Genomic DNA, 23,022 nt, shown 5'->3' on the forward strand with positions numbered 1-23,022 from the left:
CACAATATTGACATTGGTGATGTGTGTGTGTTCATTCACTGTTTGCTATCTCAAGTGTGTTTCCAAGCGCCTATCGTTGCCAGAGTCTGAAGTTTTGCAAAGTGCGAGTATTTTATATGCAGATGGGCATGCGTGGTGTCTGTGTGTTGGTGCGTGCGTCAATGGGTCAATTGAAAGTAAAGAAATAAATATAAAGCTATAAAATAATAAATAAATGCCTGCTACTGTGCGAGACAATGAGCTGTGAATTTGAGTCACATAAAATTAAAAGCGTATATATATGTTTATGTGTGTGTGTGTGTGCGAGTGGTGTCTTGGTTGAAGTTCATTCAGAGTTCAGTTTAATTAAAATTGCGAATTTTATGCATACGCAGATTTTCAAGGTTCCTCTGTTCATACATATATACAAATTTATATAAATATTTATATCATATAGATATCATATATGTATGTATGTATATATCGATATATATTTACTTACACTATGTATTCATGATACTCTAAATATATATAAGGCTTTATTATTTAAACATATATATATGTATATATATGTATATGTATATACCTTTATTATTTAGCTGAAATGCAAATTACATATGCAATCTTCAAAAATTTACTCCCATACAGACTTATTTACTTATTACTTTATTGTCCATTTATATTATCTTTGTGGAGTCTTTTTGCAAGTAGTTTTCGACCCATTTAATATTCTTCTACTCTTTTATTCCTCCCATAGCAACTCCTCGACCGGCAAACGTTATATCAGCAATGCGTGCATTGGCGTCTACAGGCGTTATCACATCTGCAACGAGCAGGTATTTGGAGCGGTCGTGTACCGCCTGCACTATCATACTTCATTATATACATATATACATACTTCTACACATAACTTAAAAAAATATATATGTATATCTACAAATTAAAATACATATATATAATTTTTGTATATTATATATATGTAAATATATATATTTATATAATATATATGCGTAATTTACTCATGTCTGTGTTTAATCAGTTGTGGCTTATAATTGTATCTGCTTATATTTATTCGAGTAAATTTCCTTTTGATCTCTCTATAGCCTTGCCCTGCTGCGCTCGCGGACTTTCGCGCTGTGCAATGTGCCGCTTTCAATGAGGTCGATTTTCAGGGACAAAAATACACGTGGGAGCCATATATCAAAGGTTGGTGAATAAGAGAAATATGTGATATTTTATAAATGAAGAGTTCTTAATAAAAGAAATTATATACATATGTATGTATATGCGTGATTTGTTTCGCCTGTAGTTGATTGAAATTAAAACTTTCCATTCCTTAAGGGGTTACATGGGTTTTCTCGGGTAAAAAATAGCCTTTTTTCAACAATTTTTTCTCATATAAAAATATTAGCAAAGAAATTCTGAAATGTTTGGAAGAAAATATTTTAAACTCGGCCATTGCGACGCCATTTGTCATGACCTCTCTGAAAAAGAAGCGGCCGCGTTGCCAAGATAACTTGTTGGAGGATCTAAAGTGAAAAAATACGTGTTTTTCTTAAAACCTTAATTTTGAACTTGGACAAAGAAGAAAAAACTGAAAATTTTACTAAACAAAAAAAAAATTATTTAAAAATTTATAACCAAAAATTAAAAAAAAATTGTTTTAGAATTAATATTTAATTCTGATACTGAAGGATGATTACTCCTCATGAACCTCGTAACTGAACTCCATCAGGCATCGAAAACTGGTCTATGCATGGCTTATTAGCTTACTATACCAAACTAACCTAATTATGATTTCGGTACTAAAAATTAGATCTTTAAGTTTTAATCTCAAAATTTTTAACAAAAATTGAATTTTCAATTTTAATATCAAAATCAATAATATATAGTATAATAATAAACCAAATTTATTTATAAATTCGCAACCCTGGGTATATACGTACTTTTATACATTGCATTCATAACGTTTTCTGCTGTTCAGTTTCTATGCTTCTAAACTCTAATTTCCTCTTAATTTCCTTACTGTCAGAGGATGCCGAATGTGAGCTGAACTGCAAGCCAAAGGGTATGAAATACTTTGCCACACTCAACTCGTCGGTTATTGATGGTACGCCGTGCTTCAGGCCAGCTGAATATTATCGCTCAAATTATAGACAGCGTGCGATGTGTGTGGAGGGAGTTTGCAAGGTGAGTACAACAAATATTAAAATTAAAAAAAAAGTACAAAAAATACTAGAATAGTAAGAAAAATTATAATAAAGGTATATGACTATATTATTGAAGGTTCAGTAAGCCTCATACTCATTAAAAGAGAGTTTAGATTTTTATTGTGATTAGAAATAGCAGTTGTTGGTAGACAGAAAAAATTTCGTTTCATAGAATCATTTTTTTAATAAAATTTCTTCAGGCGATTTTGTTGAAAAATGTAAAAATAATGAAATTATCATTTTAGTGTATATAGTATGTATATTTTTATATATTTAAAACTCAATTTCATTAAAAATAGTAATGAAATTAGTGAACTTCTCTACTTCTAATACAATTTTCCATAATTAAAAAATAATAATTTTATTGCATACTTTTAGGCGACTCTAACGTCTTGCTCCCATCAAAATTTGTATTGAATTTATCACTGTAAACCGCTGCTGTAATTGGCAGTACACAATCTGTTCGGCTGTTAAATAACAGCATAATTTCTGCTGTTGCTGTTGGTTAACATGTAGCTGTAAACGAGAATGTTGAAAGAAATTTCCACAAATAATGTTAATGTAAACTGCGATTGGCAGTTACTGCTGTGCTACCAGAGAATGTTAATGTAAATTGCGATTAACATTTTCTGCTGTGCGTCAGAGCATGTTAATATGAATTGCGTTTAACAGTTTCTGCTGTTATCACAAACGATCACAAATGAATTTTGCTGTTATTTACAGCAGCACAAATTTGTTTGATAATAGTAAAAGTAATCTGGAAATACATAGTAAATACCTTGTGGAATGTGTAATTGTGGGAGTTTTAATTAGACACTGTCCGATCGGATCCTGAGAGATCAACCATCTAATCTAACCTAACCTGCCAGAATATGCTAAAAATTGTGCAAATTAATTTTGTGTTTGTTATTTTGCATTTTCGCTATTTTATGACATATGTACGTGCTACTCTATAAATCGCCAGCATTGCCACTTCAACTTTCGAAGCGAAATTGCGAACCTAACTGTTTAAAATTAATTCTGCTACACTAAAATAAGCAGTCTCCCATATCTGAAGGGCCCCGTGACCGAAACTATTTATGCACACGTTAAGTGCTTAGCCAAACAAACTTCTAAATGAAAAGCAATCGAGATTTCAAAGTGGCGAGAATTTTCTCTATTTGACTACAAGTCTGTATATTAATGGTACTGCAACAAATGTCCGTTATTTCGGTGCATGCTAGCCACACATATGTACTGCTGTGCACACATGAATAGAAAACTTCTTTTCTTCACACAAGTAGAAACTTCGCAAGCGCGCTTGTGCTGGCTGCAGCTGTTTTCAATCATTTCCAATTGCATAATTTGCCACAGCGGTGTGAGCGCTTGTCACTTTCGCCGCGCTCGCAAATCAAATCAAGTGGAATGGAAAGTGTTTGCCAGCCATTTCGTTTGAGGAAATGAATAGCGCGCCAAGGCACACATCTATAAACAATACAAGCTGCTTAACCATTTGACCCATATTTTGTTGCACAGACAAATAAAAGAAATAATTCAATAAAATATCTTGCGCTGCAACTCAAATTACGTGATTCAACCGCAGATTTTCATTGCATCAACGCCTCAATGTATGCCACACACAACTTACCGTCGATTGCGCACTCGCATTAAAAGAAATCTTTCGTGTGTGTGTGTATGTGTGTGTGTGTAGACATTATGTGTCGAGGCGCGCATAATTTGCCGTTTTGCGGTTTAAGTACTTTGCAGGGGTTGTCTGTTGTTGAAAAATGCCTACGAAATATGCAATCGCTGCGAGAGGTGCTTTTGTCGTCACCTTTGTTGTTGCTTCGCTGCTTGATTGCATTTTAATCGTTTTCGATTTTCATTCAATTGCAAAAGCCACAAAAGCAGTGCGCTAACGCCCTTTTATGTTGGTGGCTTGATGGGCAAGGTGAATTTTAAATACAAGTTTCTTGTTGTGATTTGATTGTAAAACCATTCTCAGGGTTGCAGAGATCGTCTAGACCTAGGTATAAAACGTGTTAGTTTTTTGGAGTAGGGATCCATTGAGAATATATTGGCCATTTTTCCGCTAGAGACATTATACCATGAGTGTAAAACTTTTAAACTTGCGTGGCATTTTTCCCTTTTTTATAGATTAATTTCAAAATATAGCGAATTTCTTCATTATTTTCACTCATTTTTGAATAGTTGTCACTTTTTTTCAACTTGGACTACGCAATATTTTATTTTAACTTTTTTTAGTTTCAGTTATTGCGAAATTATTCTAGATTAATAATTTTTTCTGTTTTGACTTCAGATTACTAGGAGACACATATTTTTACAACACAAATTCCTCCAAGCAAATAATCCATACAACTCATTAATATCTAAATATTGTATACATAATAATATATATTTTCGCTTAGTTCAATCAGACTATAAGCTTCTGAAAATAATTTAGTCATTTGGTCCATAAACTTTTATTCTCTGATGTCGCATTCCCAGCCTCGGCAGCGCATTTCATTAAGTGCCGGCTTCCATCTCTTTGTGATAACGTATACACACATACATATTCAGACATATTAAAGTACATACGCATGCCATTTAGTAAACCTCATATAACCACAAGTAGCTTTCGCTTTCATGCCCTGTTAATTATTTCTTCACCTTCAAATTCTTATCGACAAAAGTCAGTGCAGCAATTTTATGAGGTTTTAAGTTGGCTCTGCTGCTTATTCACTCGCGTTCGGCTGCCTTAAGTGGATGCGTCCATAAACACATGAAAAAGTAGAGTTTTTTTGTTGTTGTGGTTGCAAATCTGTGGTTGTTTCTTTGTTTTTCTTGTGGTTTATGAGTTCTTTTAACTCTGCAGAAGTGCGACACCATCGTGGGAGTTTCAGTTTGCCTGCAAGCTGGTGCTACTTGTGTGTCTGTAAGTGGATCTTTGCTTAAAATGAGGATGAACGCGGTCAATGAAATATAGATACGTATATTCTATATGACTTAATTTATTATCTTTAAGAAAATCATCAATATGTATGTATATTCAACCGTGAATTGAAGGAAATTTCTTTGAATGCTCAAGTCTAAAAAGATACGGGAACCGTTTTTCTGAAGAATTAGAGAGAATTTTCTCTATTAATTAGAGATCGCTACAAAGTTCTTATGTTTTCTTCTATATTCAGCTTTGATATTCAATAGCTTAGTTTAACTAATTAGCTAACAATTCTAATGATACCAGTCCTCCCCCAGTATAACTGTTGATCAAGAAGAAATATGTATACAAGGCTGGTTGAAACCGCATCACGCATCAGACAAAAATATATTTTCTGCAAATATTTTGTTTTTATTTATGATGCTTGCGTTTAGTTTATGTTCTGTTAATAAAAACTGTGAGTCACCAAACCACAAAATGTGTAACTGCGGCATTCTTCTGAGGCACAATGGACTCTACCGATGATACCGATATGTGTGTATGTAGCCTTCGTAACCTAGTGTGTTAAGGGCGTTACTATTAATAAGCAGCATGTGGGTTTTTGTACAGTAAATATTGTTGGAAAAAAATGTTTCTAAGAATAAATAAGAGTTCGGAGGCGCCTTGTTACTATTAGGGACCTCCAAGGGGCGGCCAATATTAAAACGCACTCCATAGTGAAGGAGGATCTCGGCCTAACTTCCAACAAAATTGTGTAGAGTTCTCATTGCCAAGATTTCAAATGTATTAAAAATAGAAAAGATGAAGGACAAATCTCGAAGGAGGTTCAGAGTTAACTCGAGAGTTGCTAAAAGTTATTTGGAGATTATTATTAGGTAGTCGAAAAAGTATTTTCGTATTTTGTCAAAAGATGTCGTTGCTTTCGTATATCTGCAGTACTACCAATCATATTGTGTCATACCATAAAGTGTTGGAAAGTGAGATTTCAAGCTTCAAATTAAATTAGGGGAAGTTGAAAAAAGTTACAGCTGTTCAAAAATGAGTGAAAATAATGAAGAAATTCGATATATTTTGAAATTTTTGTATAAAAAGGGCAGAATGCCACGCAAGTCACCAATGAAATTTGTGAGGTTTACGAAGACGATGCTGTATCAGTGAGTTTAGCACAACAATGGTTCGCTTGCTTCCGTTGTGAAAATTTCGATGTGAAAGACGCACCGACCAGAGCATACCTATCGTAAAAAAAGTCGATGAAATTATAGAAAATATTGACCAGGACCGTCACATAAGCAGCTATGACATCGCTAAAGAACTTACATTCAACATCAAACGGTTTTGAACCATTTAAAAAGACTCGCTACAAAAAGAAGCTAGATTTTTGAGTACCACATGAATTTTCTTTGAAAAATTTAATGCACCGAATTAACATCTGCCATTCTTTCCTAAACGAAATGAAAACGAACCATTTTTGAAGTGAATGGTAACAGGAGACGAAAAATGGATCAAATACGACAATAACGTGCGAAAAAGATCATGGTCCAAGCGTGGTGAAACTCATCAAGTGGTCGCAAAGTCAGGATTGACGCGTCGAAAGGTTCTGATGAGTGTTTGTTGGGATTGGACAGGAATCATCCACTATGAGCGGCTCCAGCTTGGTCGAACGATTGATTCTACATTTTACTGTCAACAACAGATGAGATTGAGGCAAGCAGTGGAAAAAACGGCCAGAACTGATCAACAGAAAGGGCTTCGTCTTCCATCAGAACAACGCTAGACCGCACACATCTTTGATGACTCGGCAAAAACTGGGAGAGCTTGGCTAGGAAGTTTTGAGGCATCCACCATATAGCACTGACCTTGTACCATCGGACTACCATTTGTTTCGGTCAAGGCAGAACTCCCTTAATGGAGTAAAGATGGCTTCAGGAGAAACCTGTGAAAATTAATTGTCGCAGTTTTTCGCTAAGAAACCAGAACTGACGGAATAATGTCTCTAGCGGAATAATTGCAAAAAAAATAGTTGTGGTTTGATTAGAAATCACCAGCTTACAATTAACGATAAATAAAGGATAAATTAGTGAATATCTCAACGTGGAAATTCATATTAAATTCCATTGAAGTAGTAACATGTGATAAACAGCCAAGATTTTATGTTTAATATAGCCGCTTGCGATTGACCTCGACTTCCCATAATACGCATCTGTTATGAATATCAAACAAAATGGCAAAAATAAGGAATAAAATTTGAAAAAATAAAACTTTCCCTTGGCAACTCTAAAAACAAGTGATAGAATCAGCGCTGAGTCAGCAGTGAGCTAAGGGTGCGTGCTCAAAAAAGCAAGCAGCCGCCTTTAAGATGCCTCCATAAGACAAGCATCAGAGCTTCATTTACTCCCTAGCGTCAAATTGAGACACCGAGCGCGCGGCCGACTGAACGACTGATCAAGTGAACTGATTGTGTGTGCGTAAACCAAAAATCGAACGCTTCGCTACGCTCCACCAGCGCTGCGGCAGCAAGGCGCGAAGGTGTGCAAAAGTTGTTAAAGGTCTGTCCGCTTGGCAGTGATAGCAGCGACTGCGCTGTTCGCCAGTCTGCCGCACGTCTAAAAGTGTTCTCCAATGCCGCTGACGCTCAGCTGCTAAATCGACTAGATTGGCTAGTTCGTAGAAGCCAGCGATTTTCAATTTCAATATCAAAACGAGACTAGCGCGTGCTGGACGTGTGTTTTTCGCTGTGCGGAATCAAACGGGCGTGTATTCGGAGAGTATTTTTTTGAAAAGCAAATTTATTTTGGCGGTAATTTCGAAACTTTGTAGTGTTTGTGTTGGCGCAGCGGCGTTGGTGCAGTTTCGTAGCTATTCTTCTGAGCAAAATTTAGCGCGAGCGAGAGTTCATGTGACTGATTTATACAGAACTGTGTGTTAGAATTAATGAAGATGATGTGTGTTGATTGATTTGATTTGATTAGACAGTGATTTGATTGAGGAAGAATATAACTCAATTGAAATAAATGTGTTTAGCGTTTTTGTGGTGAATTGACAATCGGAAAGCAAAGCGTGTGGAAGGAATTAAGTGACATTTCAGAACTGGGCTGCGACCGAAGATTTTATATAAAATTTAAATGCTAGAAAATATAGTTTGTTTAAGAAGTTTAAAGAATATAGAATTGAAGGCGGGTGCAAAGAGTGTGAAACGCAAAACAAAAAATATAAAACAGAAAGTGGATAACTTTTCTGGCTCCTTTGGAGACTTAAAACAAGAAATCTTTATGTTAGCCATCTTTTTTATGGAAAAAATGAAACATATTTCTTATATATTGTTTTTGGTTAGTTTGTTTGGCGGATATTTGAACACCCGGGAATGTGCGTGTGCTTTTCCAAAATATTAGTTTCATCATCACCAAGTTTGTTGCTTTTTTTGTTGTTTGGTTTGACATTGTCAGTAGCAGACATGTTAGCAGTTAATTGAAATTTTGTTCCACCTTATTGGCAATTATGTTACGATTATTTATATGCTCCCTTTATGCACAACACTCTGCATTGTTATTGTATTTATTGTTGTCATGTTTTTGCTATCGAAAAGATAAATTGCAACAATGAGAACGTCAAGTGCGTTTATCAGTGTGTGTGTGTGTGTGTGTGTATGTGCGTACTCGTGCGTTACACGCACTTAAATGCCACAGCGTTCGAATATAGTGCAGGGATACCCGACAGAAAATTGTACGACGACGAGGAATTTTATTTTGCAACTCTTTGTTTGCGGGTTGTTTTTGCAGTGTATAGTATTTATATTAATTATTTTATTTTGAAATGTCGTTTAGAACTCGACTTTTTCAAAATAAATAGGGGCGATTGAATCATGTTTGTGGGTCCGCCCGTCTGTATACTTGTAGTATATACGCGAGCTAGTCATTCAGTTTTTGGTATGAAAATCTTCACACGTCTTTTTCTTTTCAAGAAGTTGTTAATTTGTTGAAATCGCCCAGCCCATATCGGTTCACTATAGCATATAGCTCTCATTCAAACTGAATAATAAAATTAAGTTTTTGTATGGAAAACTTTTTATCCTCACGAAATTTGTCATGTATTATTATTGAAGATAATTCTGAACTGAAATCAAGTTTTCGCATGAAAATCTTTTTTTTTTTTGAGAAATTATCTTCACGAATTCAGCACAGAATATTGTCCAATAAAATGCTACAATCTTTGAGTCACGCAAACTGACCGATCAAAATCAAAATAAAGCTCTTTTTTTAACCTTTTATGGAAAACTTCTTTAAATTTTCATGTAAAGTGTATTATAGTTTCAATGCAGCCAAAGTTGGCGGCTTCCGTTTCTTGCATTCATTTCCTTGATCAGGATCAAATTTTAGCTTGACAATAAGTAGAACTGTTTGACTGGTGGGCTTTTCAAGTAAGTTTGTGAACATGTATCTGTGTTCACTTTTTCCTACCCGCCCTCTTGTTCGGTAAATGTTCAACAAAATACAGTTAACGCTCAACAATTACTTTATTATAAAGTATGTTGCACTTTGTAAATAAATACAAAATACAGATGAAAGCATACAAATGCAACACATTGCATGAATATCAATGAATATGTTCCTATTGTGGCATTTATTATGTACGTAAGCAGTTAGAAATATGTGAAGTGTGACGCTCTGTTGCATCTGTGCAAATATTTTACACTGTAATGCGCTTCAGATATAAAAGTGGGTAATTTATAGGATACAAAATCAGTTAAAAATTCCTGTATCAGTTAAAATTTCCTATAGGAATTTTTTAGTAGCAAATAGAGGGTTGATAATATTAACTGATTAATTGAGAATTTGCTCTGCGACCTATGGTCTATTGTGCCTTCTCCTAAATCACATATGACTACGAAGACCCAGCACTCTGAACAAGCAAATACAAGCAAATAGGAAGAATGGTTACGTAAAAACTATAATAAAGACGATACATTTTTGGTTGTTTTATTTACTAAATACTTAGGACTAACATAGGAGTCACTGATTTTGTAATTTTTAAAATTTTTGGAAAAATTCGTATGTAGTGAATTTCAAACTGATGAAACCCTGTCTTTAAAGGTGATTTCTAACTACCATTCCCTTATGAACCTCATCGTATTTCTTTAGTCGCAAACAAATCGTACGAAAACTCGTTGATTGAAAAGCAAAACTATTGGTTGCTTGCGTGGCATTTTTCCCCTTTTTTATACGAACATTTCAAAATATAGCGAATTTCTTCATTATATTCCCTCATTTTTGAACAACTATAACTTTTTTCAACTTCCTCCAATTTAATTTTTGGTTATATGAAGTCTAAAACCTCACCTTTCCAACACTATATTGTATGACAAATGTGATTGCTAGCACTGGAGATATACGATTACAACAACATCTATTGACAAAATACGAAAAAACATTTTGGTCTACCAAATATAACATATATGAGTATGTAGTATGCCACTCATAAGCCACTACAGCGAATTGGCAAAATATGCCAAGCTCAATAACAGCTAACCTCACTAACTAAAAAAGTCTCACAGACCTTTCCATGAGCGCATATTTGTAGCAAATAAGTCTAAGCTGAGCTTAATAACACATCTGAGCGGCAGATTTCCATCACTCAGCACGATATAAGCTGTCGTATTTAGATTAGTTTACAAGTTTATAGAAAATGTTGCAGCGATCAAGCAGAGAATTTCGAAAAGTTGGCGGCTGCCGAAGTGGCTTGTGGGATTAGTTTTATAAAGAAAATAAAAATCATAAATATATGCAAATATTATGGTTAGTATTGCTTAAAAATAAAAAGAAATAAATTGATTTTTTATGGCACAAACACGAAAATTGCGGCAATTAAATAATAATTCTTTAATTTTTTCCATTAAATATTGTTTACCAACAAGTGGACGTGTGTAGGCGCAGGCCACACAGCATGCCTTTGTATTTGTGACAATTTGAATTGATTTAGTTGGCCAAAGTTAATTTCTATTTAAATTATTATAACGATTTCGGTTAACAAAATTATGCATATTATATAAATATGTAATAAAATGAGTTGAGTGTGAATGAAAAGAAAAGCTCTGAATATTTATGAATATATACTTATATATGTCTATATATTTACATACCAGCAGGCTGAGAAATTAGCATTTTTATGCCCATTTAATTTTTCATTCATCCAAATCTGCTGCACGACTTATGACGCAAAGTAAAATGCATTATATTTCATATTCACAGCTAGACAAAGTCTAAGTGTAGTCTATTGAAAAATGTACCCTTTTTTATAACTAAAAATTAAGTTTTCATATTGAATTTTTTCCTAGCTTTAAGCTTGATTTGCATATGCTTTTTATCTGGTCTCACTTTTAAGTTATCTTCTCCAAAATTTTAACTAATAAATAAGCCAAATAAGCTTATTAAAACCAGCTTAACTCTGCTTGTTGAATTTCTTTTCAGTAAGCTTTCGGTTTAATTGATGGCATATGCCCATGTCTATTCGTAGGAGGTGTTAATAATGCCGAGGTGTTAAACAACGCTCACTGCTCCACTACTTATGAGATAGTGTAGAGAGAAATGAAATAATGACTAAAATGTATATTCAGTTTAAATTATAGTTAATTATTGAGTTTGCTGTAGTCGCGCTGAACTTCGCTATTTTTGGTGTGCGTTGAACTAGTAAGTGTTAGCTTAATATTTCCGCTTTAAAAGAAGTGTACTAAATATACTATAATTTTGCGATTGGAGGAGGCGTGTGCTGTGGAAATATCCTTGTTTAGCTCTAAACTCATATATTCATAAATATATCTTAGCATTCAAACGAAAAAAGCATTCTTGTCAAATATTAAATAATATTGCTTACCGTCACCTATAATACAAAAACAACGTAACATCAAAAAAATCTAAATTAAGTTTTTTATTGCTTACGATTCACTACATAATGTTACAGCTAACACTGTCAAATATAACCAGTACATAACTAATATATAACCTATATATAACTAGTATATAACCAATTTAAAACCAAAACTTAAATTTTGTTTCAATATGAGTGGTTTCTATTGTATTGTTTTTCCTTTGCCTGTAAACTTATGAAAACTGACGTTATTTTGCTTTTTAGGTGGCGATATATAGCACCCTTAACACATTAAATATCGTTTTCATTCATGAGATCAATCCAGAAAGCTTATGTCAGCTTATTAGAATACAGTTCTAACCTGGACTACTTAAATAAGTCTGGAGTATCTGCATCTCTTGATTTAAAAAATCTTCAGTTAAAGCTGGAGCTATTCTAAAAATTTATTATGACAACGAACTTGAAACCATTCTATGAAGTGGTTATAACCGATTGCCAGTCAGAAAAAACACTTTATCGCTCATATCTCCGAAACTACATGGTCTCCCAACGAAAACGGCGTCACGTTAAAATAACATAAGGCGCTAACATTTGGTTAAAAAGGTTTCTTTTGCTTTTTTTTATGTTCTTTTTTCATATAACTATCCACCCGTTTACGCCAATTCTCGATGACCCGCATATCGACTGGAATTGCGGCAAATAGTGCGCTGAATGTTGTCTTTGAGCTCTTCGATTGATTGACGTAATCCTTTGATTTAACGTACCCGCAGAAAAATAATCTAGAGATGATATTTGACTCAGCAATTTCTCGAAATTGAGAAGTTGCCCAACTTTGATCGAAAATTGTTTTGCTGGAAATAGAGATCGTCCGTGACGATTTCATATAAATCCGGGAAAAATGATGGTTAACGACTCATTATGGCTCACTTCCTAATAAATAAGCCCTGATAGTGTCACCATACCATATTCCGCAACAAATGGTAAACTTTTGGGGATTTGATTTCGTTTCTTGAACCACTCGAGGATTTGACTCACACCAATAGCGACAATTTCGTTTGTTGAGAAAGTTATTAAGCTACATATAGGTCTTATCTGAGAAGATGATTTTTCAGATTTCCGTGTCTTTCGGAAAACTTTAATATTCATGGACAATTTCCAAGCGCTGTACACAACGGATGTAATGGTAGACCTTACTGAACACACCGATAAAATTTGTCACCATTTCTTTAGCAAATGGCTACAAGTCGTCAAAATCGGGACTTTTGTATCACAGAGGTATATTTGTATCTAAGACCGAAAGTCGTGCGCTGTGCTGGAGCCATATGTAAAAGATCTGATGATTCCCAAGTGAATGGCAATCAGAGAACTTTCCTCACTTGCGTGAACTTCTACATATGCCTCCATCCCTCCCTTTGCTTGGTATATGCCGAAGTTATTACTTTGTTCTAGAAATATTTGACTCAAAGTTATAAATATGGAGAAATAATGAGTCAACAACACTTTCGTATTATTAAACACATTAAAAATGCTTCTACTGTGGGTATATTTCCACCATGTGTAAGCTACATGTGTAAGCTTTACTCAGTAATTAGCACATTATTTGCGACGGCGCCAGCTCATAAATGACGTCAAATAATATGCAACTCTTTCAAAACGGCAAAATTATGGTAATAGTATTTATTATAATAATTGTGCTAGTATTTAAGCCGCCCAATAAGCCGACGAGTTCCACAAAGCGCCACGCTAAAATTGGCTCGTAAATTGATAGCTTTGCGCTTAACCATAAATGTTGGCATTAAAATGACGAATGAAGACTGCTGCATGACAAATGAAGAAGATGTAGATGTGAACATGTGTGTGGTTTAGCGGTTGACAGATCGATGTTTGCGGCGCTTGCCACCACATTAGCGCCTAATAGCAATTCGATATGGCCCCGATTGGCCATGGCAAGTGCATTGTAATCAAAACCATTACATTTTACGCAAATGTCACAACCAAAATTGGCGCTTAAATCATTTGAGATGCTAGAATTAATTGCAGCAAAAGTTGAGTTTATAAACGCCGCTGCTGAAAATGCAAATGTGGCTGGAGCACCCTTTCAAACGAAGCGAGTAATTAACCCAATTTGTAGGCATTGCGAAAATGGTAAAGCTGTTGAAGCCGGCTGCGCACTGCCTACCGCCTTGTTTGGTGTGTGCAGCGCCTCAAGTGGCGGTGTCTGATGAGTGGAAGTATGTATGTATGTGGTTGCAAAAAGTTTGTAGACAAACGACTGATGGCGGCGCTGCGTGGCGACTTGCCTGTGTTGGGAACCTATCTGTCGGCTTGTCAGCAATGTGGCATAAATTTATGGTTGATTATAGATAGCGATCGAAATCATACTAATAGATACATTCTAATTGAGTGATGAAATGTCGAGTTTTAGTTAGAGCTTTACTTTATACTTTGATAATAGAAAAAGTAACGAAAAATATATTATATTTTGTCAATAGTCGCCATAAGGTAAATAACGACAGATCCCTCCAGCTTCCAGTCGTATAACAAACTCAATTTTTCGCTAAGAGCGTTAGAGCTAAACTGTAGTCTAAACATCCTCTTTATCACTGATTTCAATTCGAAATTTGTAATTGAGTTCGCAAAAATATGTTCACCAAATAGTTTTTTGATTTGTTGCATCATTCGCGATGAGTCAACGGATGAGTCAGTTTTGCTCAGTTTAAATCTTTGAATCTCGATGATCTCAGATAAGCTGCTGACAACAAAGGAATCCGTTCTAGTTGAGAGTGCACATTGTCAGCACCTTTCAAGCATAGAATGCTGAATACCGAAGATATTATAATTAGTGATGACACCCGCACAAACTCTTTGTGGTTAAGGAGACTCATACATGTCGCTAATTTCACATAAAATGGTTGTAATTAAATAAAATAGTTTTACTAATTAAATGTTTCGTATTCTTATTGCGCATGGGAATAATAAATTAATTAAATATGCAAATCTGAATTGACTGCGCATTGTAAACCAACCCATAAACCACCAATTAGAATTATAATGAAATTGTTTCATCTACAACGAAAAAGCTTTAATATATCAACCGATGTACAACCATATAGTATATACTACTATAAGCAAAGCCGTTGGCCACATAGTTTACTAACCGTTTAATTTAATATAGCAATTTTCGTTTGTCTTCTGACTTTTAGTTAAATATCCAAGATATACAAAGAAAGCTACCCACCTATGTTGTGCGCGTTATACCGATCAATGTTATGGAAATGTATTCTCACATGAATGCGTGTTTATTAAAATATACTCCAGCGTAAATATTTCAAAATGTATTTCAATTCAAATTGTTGCAATTTCAAAGAGCTCAAAGGTCCATAAAATGTTATGAGCAATAACACTGGCAATTAATATTAATGTGGATATTAGACTGTAATGATTTGTTGGATAACATTAAAACATAAATAATCTTTTTGCATATGTTTTCAAATATGATAATTGCAATGAATGAAACATAAATTTGCAAAGTTATGAAGGCAAAGGTGGGTATATTTTCATTAGTTGCTTGAATATCGTAGAAATGTATAAATATGTATGAGTAGATTAAATGGAAAAAGCAAAGTCTGTAGTCACCCTAAAGATTGCTTATACAGAAAGAATAAAAATTTATTGATTTTAAAGAAAAATCTTAAATCCGCGTTTATTGCAATGCCTTGAATAATAATACATTTACGTCAAATTCCGTGGCGATAACTTGGTAAATAAAAATTTTTCCAATACAAGGTCTCGATTTTGACCGATCAGCTTGTATCGCAACTATATATTATAGTGGGATGATCGGAATAATTTGTTCGGGTATTGTAACGTTGCCCTGGACAACAATTTCTACCAAATTTCATGGAGACATGTTGTCAAATTAAAAAGTTTTCCATACAAGAACTTGATTTCGATTGATTCATTTGTATGACAAATATACGATACGATCTTAATATTTTTTCGGAGCTTGTGTAGATACCTTCAAAAATAGTCCATGTACAATTTTGTAAGAATATCTTGTCAAATAAAACAACTTTACATACAGGAATATGATTTTGATCGTTTGTTTTGTATGGCAGCTATATGCTCCTGTGATCCGATTTGAAGAGTTTATTCGGAGATTGTATCGTTGGTATCTGAGAAAATAGTCTACGTCACATTTTGTAACGATATTTTATCAAATAAAAAAGGTTTCTATAGAAGGTCTGGATTTTGATCGATTCGCTTGTATGTCTGTTAGATTCTATAATATTCCCATCTGAACAATATATTCGAACGTTAATGAATTGTCTTGGAAAATAATTCTTGCCAAATTTCGTGAGGATACAGTGTCAAATAAAAAAGTTTTATGTACAAGTTCGGTTATATTTTATAGTGGTCAGATATCGCCGGTTACGACAGATAAGAAGCTGCTTGGATATAAAAGGAATTTTCAGATCTATATCTCAAAAACTGAGAAACGTGTATAGTTTAGCTTAGTAAGGTTCGTCACAAAAATTAATACCTTTTTTGCTTAATTCTCTGAAAAATAGGTTATTAAATATCTCTACGAAAGTCTTTCTAAGTATGAGCTTTATTGGCAAATGGAAGGTGGTTTGCCTTTAATTTTTCTATTTTTTTTATTATCAAGTCAAAAATGTATCCCAACAATGGATCGCTCGTTTCCCTTCTGAAAACTTCTATGTGGAAGATGCACCTGGCTCTGGTCGACCTATAGCGGAAAAGTCGATGAATTTAAGGAAAAAATTGACCAGGACCGTCACATAAGCAGCCATGGCCTCGTTAACGAACGTATCATTCATGAACAAATGATTTCGAACCATTTAAAAAAGGCTGGCTAAAAAAAGAAGCTCGATGTTTGGGCACCATATGAATTGTCTGTGAAAAATTTATAGACCGAATTAACATCTGCGATTCTTTGTTGAAACGAAATGAAATCAAACCATTTCTGAAGCGAATGGTAACAGGAGACGAAAGGCGGAACAAATACGACAATAATGCGCGAAAAAGATTGTAGTTAAGCGTGGTGAAGCTCAACAAATGGTTCACAAGCCAGAATTGATGCCTCGAAAGATTATGCTGGGTGTTTGGTGGGATTGGAAAGGCATCATCCGCTATCAGCTACTCCAGCCTGGTCGAACGATTGATTTTACAACGCTAGACAAAACTGGTAGAGTTTGGCTTGGAAGTCTTCTTTAATGCGATGAAATATAAGCAATTTTCAGAGGCTTCAAATAAAAGTGGTTCTGAAATCCGCTAAACATTTCCTTTTCGCGATTTTTGTAACTTCTGCAATATTCTATTGAACTTAATAGATTTTAGGCTTTGTATTGCATAAGGTTATCTTCTACAGTAGAGTTCGATTACAAACTATATGTAGTATTATATTAAATGAAATGCAGAACAGTACTCACATAGGTTCTCAGAAAAAAATTGCATAAAACGAGCACGAATCAAAATTAAAGAGAGAACATAAATATGTTTTCATGAGCGATGATTCGATTAGTACAGATGACAGATGTTTTGCAAGCAAACTGAATACCAAATAAGCTATGACTAAAGTTTAAAAATATGTTATAACAGACACACAAACATACGCACATATGGATGAATGGAAAGCTGAATCAAAAAAATCGCAACACTTAAAAAGTGTCAAAACAAAAATGGGTGATAACACCAATATTACTTACAAATACTTATATGTTTACGTATATATGTACAAGTAAAATAATCAAAATTGTAGTTGAAGGGTAATAAAATTTAGAAAATAATTAGGAGCATTGCATCACGTACATAAAAATTGGAAGTGCGAAATGGAAAACAAAAAACCATAAAAGTTTCTGCAAACACGAATTCATGGAAGAGTTTCGTATGCCAAGCTGAAGTTCATTATCGTCCGTTAAAAATGCACACGCTGTTTTGTATAAAAGTATATATTTTTATTTTTACTCGCACTTAGTAGTCTCAGTGTACAACATATAGTACATTTTGTTCTCTCAGGCACTGAGGCGAGCTGTTGCATATTTTTCCTTATATAAATTACTAGCGGGGCCCGGTGTGCGTTGCTACACCCATGCAACACTATAATGGAAACTTCTAGCATTTCTATTTTAATGTGAAATTTCAAAATATTTGTTTTATTTCAAAAAAAAAATTTCTTAAGTCATTTCATTCGATTTTTGTTGTGTTGCCACAATTATTAGCCCAAATATATGAATTCTTATTTTTCTCAAAAATACATTTGTAAACAAAAGGATCTTTATCCTTTTTTATTTTCCAAATAAAAGATTTAAAGAGTTCAACAGCTCAAAAGCTCAAAACGTGCGCTACATCAGCTACCTACCCGACGGCATTTCGCAAATGATAAAATAAATTTTTCAAGAGCTCAAAGCATGGGCTACATCAGCTCGAACCTACCTACCCTACGCCTTTGCGCAAATGATTATATCATGATAGCAAATGCCCACATACAGATTTGGCAATGGCAATAGTTATAGATTTGACAGTTCGTATTCTATATATTCTATCCTGTCGAGATGCCTCGTTATGCATCATTCTTGCTAGCTAGCTGAGCGGCGACTTTTTTCTAATACTTACATTTTGCAGTGCTGCTGGTCGGGCAAAAGCAGTTTGCGCAACATGGTGCATTTCAGAACAGACCATATATCTTGGAAACCACTCGTCCAATGCAATGCAAACTTCACAGAAACCATCTACTCATAGGCCCGAAGGTACCCTAAAAATTTGGAGGTGATTCGTTCAGTGGTTCTTGAGCTATAGCGTACCATTAAATTGCCACTTATTTTTATATATATAGATAAATGCATTTTTAGATAACATTGGTAAAAAAATTTTAATTTTTTTTGTAGCATGAAAAATCATATCAAGTTTTGAGTTTACTAGGACCACTAAAGAATAATACATATGTAAATGAATAGAAATTTGCTGATCAGGCTTTATTGTATGTATTGATATATATATATGTATTGATATTTTCCTAAAAAGTAGAAAAATCATCTATATTTACTGAAATTATTGCTCAATATAGGAAAAATATTTCATGAATATTTGGTTTCTGTAATTTTTCTTTTAAGTCTAGTATTCCTGCGCTCCATTTATGTACTTTGATAGCGCTTCCTCTTTAAAGAAACTGTCCTGATGTAAGCGTTATTCAAATTTGGAAAGAACTTCATATGAGAGTCCAGCATATATTTTTTTTATAAAGATATTAAATCCCAAAGGTATATGTATATGACATTCTAAGTTAATTTCTTAAGGGGGTACATGGGTTTCCTTCGGTAAAAACAGCCCTTTTTCAACAATTTTGTTCTATTTACAAAGAAATTGTGAAATTTTTGGAAAAAAACGCACTTAGTCTCGCTAGACTCGAGCGAACAAGTTCTAAAGGCCGTACCTCGAAACTATTACTCGGAACTTTGAAATTTAGGGTATTATCCCAGAGGTGTTGTTGTAGATTAATAAGAGAATAAAAAAATAGATTTTTTGCCCGTAACCTCATGTAACTTTTTAAGTCTTTGGAATTTTCTGTTTTATCTGTAAAGAAGAAAATTCCGAATGTTGCGCTAAGGGATCTGTGGGGGATTTGAGGTGTTCTGATTACGATTTTCCTTCCATATTCATCCACAGCGGTAGCTTCTTTTTCTTTTTTTAAATTAACTTCATATTGCAAATAATATCCACGATATAAAGTTTATTTTACATTTTCATAGTAAACATGCTTATAAACACTCTCTTTTACAATTCCAATGAAAGCAAATAAAACCGCAAGGAGGCCGTTAACTTAATGCCTGAGTAAACAAATCTCTCAGCAGTTTTATGCTCACACTTCAGAAGTGCAAATAAACAGTTTGAACACACAAATAAACCTGCTAATGACTTTCAACTGCAATCGAAGTATAAAAATAAAATTTATAGGCAAACAAAAGGCAAAAGTTGCAACTGTGTGCGCCCATGCAGCTAAGAGCACGTGAGTAATATGAGGAAGGTGGCAGAATCGAAGGTACAATTGATACGAGTAGCCGAAATCATGACCTGCACCTGTCAAAAACACTTTTAAATATGTACAACTGCTCCCACATACATAATTATGTGTTGTTGTATACAAATGTTTAGCAGCTAGGGCTCGCAGTTTAAAAGCTTAAAGTGTTTATCGCACTTTAACTGTAATTGATGGACTTTTTATTGCCGATTTTCCGAACAAATGACCAATATTACTCACATTACTCTGCATATGTACGTATGTATGTGTGTGTGTTTATTAGGGTGTGTTACAAGCATTACTAAGCAGAATGAAGTGTTCGTGAAGCAAACAAAAAAGCGCCAAATTGTGGCAACTCACTGTTCATTCACAGATTATCACACACCGCCACACAAATTGTATGCCATTATTAAGTAGCTTTAATAGGCTTTATAAACAGCTAATTAAAAGCAAATAAATTTAAATTGTTAACGCCGATTCTTGCGCCTATCAGTTCGATTTTTGTTTTAATTTTCGTTTACGAATTAATTCAAGGTCAATAGTTGCTCCTACTTGTGGAGAATTTTGTATGTACATATACATATACAGTATATATTTACACAGTATATATTTAAATACACTACATTTTGTTGATGTAAAGTAATAGAAATACCCTTCACAAATACAAAATATTCCTTACAAGAACTTGATTTTATATAGTCAGTTTGTATGACAGCTATATGCTATAGCTGTCCGATCTGAATGAATTTCATTGGAGATTGTATTGTTACTTTGGAAAAAAATTCATGTCAAATTTCGAGTATATATTTCGACAAATAGAAGAGTTTTCCTTACAACAACTTGATTCCTTGATTCATGTTTGAATAATTATATGCTATAATGGTCTAATATTATTGGTTTCAATAGATAAGGAACTTCTGAGGAGGAAAAGACCTGTGCCAAATCTCAGACGCATAACCCTTTTAAGGGTATACGATAATCAGCGAAATTTGCACCTTTTCACACTGAAAACAATGAATATGTCACTGCGCTTTTGGTCTGGTTTAGGATAACCATTTTTATAATCGTTTCTTTCTCAAAATATGTTTCCTTTACTGTACAGTTTAGATCACAAATGTTTACAAATACTTGAAAAAAATTTTAGAATTGATTTATTTGATTTCCTGGACTCGCGTTAGAATTTTCAATATGTATAAATTTATATTCCAGCTCTATATGCATGTATCTCTGCAAATTTATTAAGAAAAATATAACATTTCGTCATGTCTGACTGCAACTTGGCTTTAACGATATGTCAATAGTCCATGCAAAGTTTATTCAATCATTTCACTTCCCTCTGCGCGAAATCGAATATTTATTTCTTGGCAGTATATTCACGCATTTCAGCACATCAATTATTGTGCGCTTTTATTGCATGCAAATATTTACAAAATCGTCATCTACATAGCGCCAGTTGGCGCTTGTGCCACCCACGTTAGTTAGCCAGCCCACGATATCCATTAGTGCCGTTGCATGCGCGTGAAATCAAGATATGCCTTCGCTTGTTGCTTCCGCGGCCCTTTTGACATTTACATGACAGCTCCCACAATTGGCGCACGGCAATAATTTCTATGCCCACGGACGGCTACTACTAACCAGACATGCCTATGTTGTGGGGCTATCTGCCTTTACAGCTGCCAATCTGGCGCGACGCCTGCCAATGTGATACGGTTGATGTGCATGCGCACTTATGTTAACGCTGTGGTTGTCACTTGTCCGGCAGACGGTAAATAAAAAATACGCAACTGTCATTTTCAATGTCAAAATTGACACATAGAAGTGTTACTTTTGCGGTTATGTTTCATATATTTATCCAAGCATTGGCTATTTACTGACTTACATAGCTCATAACTATTTTTTATTTTCTTCTACTATGCAACTTGTGTGCGGCTTGCTTGCTGCTCAATTCCATTGCATGCCTAAGTTTGAAATTTATCACCATCAACAGCATAGAAACATACATAGAGCCGGAGTTACGTGATTACAATGAATGCGTCGCCACACAGGCTGACAGTTATTGGGTTGTAAAGTTGTTTGCTTGTCATTGATGTTGTTAGCAGCGATGATAATTGTCAGAGAGATGTCATCCATTTGGTACTGGGGAAGCTGTGTGCTGACAGCGCAGGGCATTGTGGGTGCTGCGAAAGTGCTTTCATGTTTACAATGTATTAACAGAAAACATGAAATGTAGTCAAAGCGGTCTAGATAAAGTGACCTAAGCATATTTTGATGCAAATAAGCCAATGTCTCTCTTACGAAAAGATCATCAGCTTTGAGGGAGTTGGTAAAACTTTTTAACCCAATATTACCGTTAGATACATTGAAGGTTTCTATTTTTGTTTTAGTATTTAATCTAGAAAAAAATGGTTTTACCCTAACGGCGCCATTATTCGATTAATATACTGTCTTTTAGTCAATTTCGCTTTCTTTAAAGTAGATAATACTTTCCCCTCGTTGGGAGGCTCTATTGTTCAACCGGTGTGTAGGGTGAAGCACTTGGACATATGTATTCTTGATGGAAACCTCTCTTGGTAATCAAACTTCGAGGAGAGTGATGCATCGGTCGCCTTATACTTTTTTAGAGGAGGAACTGAGAAGAGGTGTAGCCTCTCTCCAAAAGTGGTGATCAGGCTCTATGAAACCTTAGTTGGGCCAATAATGCTTTATGGGATCGTTATCTGGTGGTGGGAGATCGGAAAACCAACACTAGCTATGCAGCTGCAGCGTATGTACTGAACAGACCTACACACTGGTACACTTCACGTTCCACTTATAGACATATGTAGCTGGTAGGTGCTTGGTGACGAAGGCTGCTATTCGACTTAAGGAGACTGGGTATATGAGGGATCCCAGGCCGGGGGCCACACCTCCAATTGCATTCCTAATAATCTAGATCACTGCATCGCCGTTCTCAGCCCACACACCTGCGTGAGCTTTGTGGGGGGGCGAAGCCGCCAGAGAAGAGTGCAGTGAGCTTTTCA

At 34.7% G+C, this 23,022-nt stretch overlaps 1 protein-coding gene across 3 annotated transcripts in view; it reads left to right on the top strand.

Annotated features, from left to right (window-relative positions):
- The window catches only part of LOC120768658 (thrombospondin type-1 domain-containing protein 4), a 106,034-nt gene that overhangs the window by 69,128 nt on the left and 13,884 nt on the right, over window positions 1-23,022 (top strand). The window contains exons 5-7 of one of the 3 annotated variants that reach the window (XM_040095435.1): window positions 737-815; window positions 1,083-1,185; window positions 2,012-2,169. In XM_040095435.1, coding sequence (XP_039951369.1) covers window positions 737-815; window positions 1,083-1,185; window positions 2,012-2,169 — 340 coding nt within the window. Of the gene's footprint in view, window positions 1-736; window positions 816-1,082; window positions 1,186-2,011; window positions 2,170-7,825; window positions 7,904-23,022 lie in introns of those variants that run through there. The other 2 variants (XM_040095436.1, XM_040095437.1) reach the window with 2 other exon arrangements.

Source organism: Bactrocera tryoni, chromosome 2, assembly GCF_016617805.1.
Source record: "Bactrocera tryoni isolate S06 chromosome 2, CSIRO_BtryS06_freeze2, whole genome shotgun sequence".
In the NCBI taxonomy this organism is placed as follows: Eukaryota; Metazoa; Arthropoda; class Insecta; order Diptera; family Tephritidae; genus Bactrocera; species Bactrocera tryoni.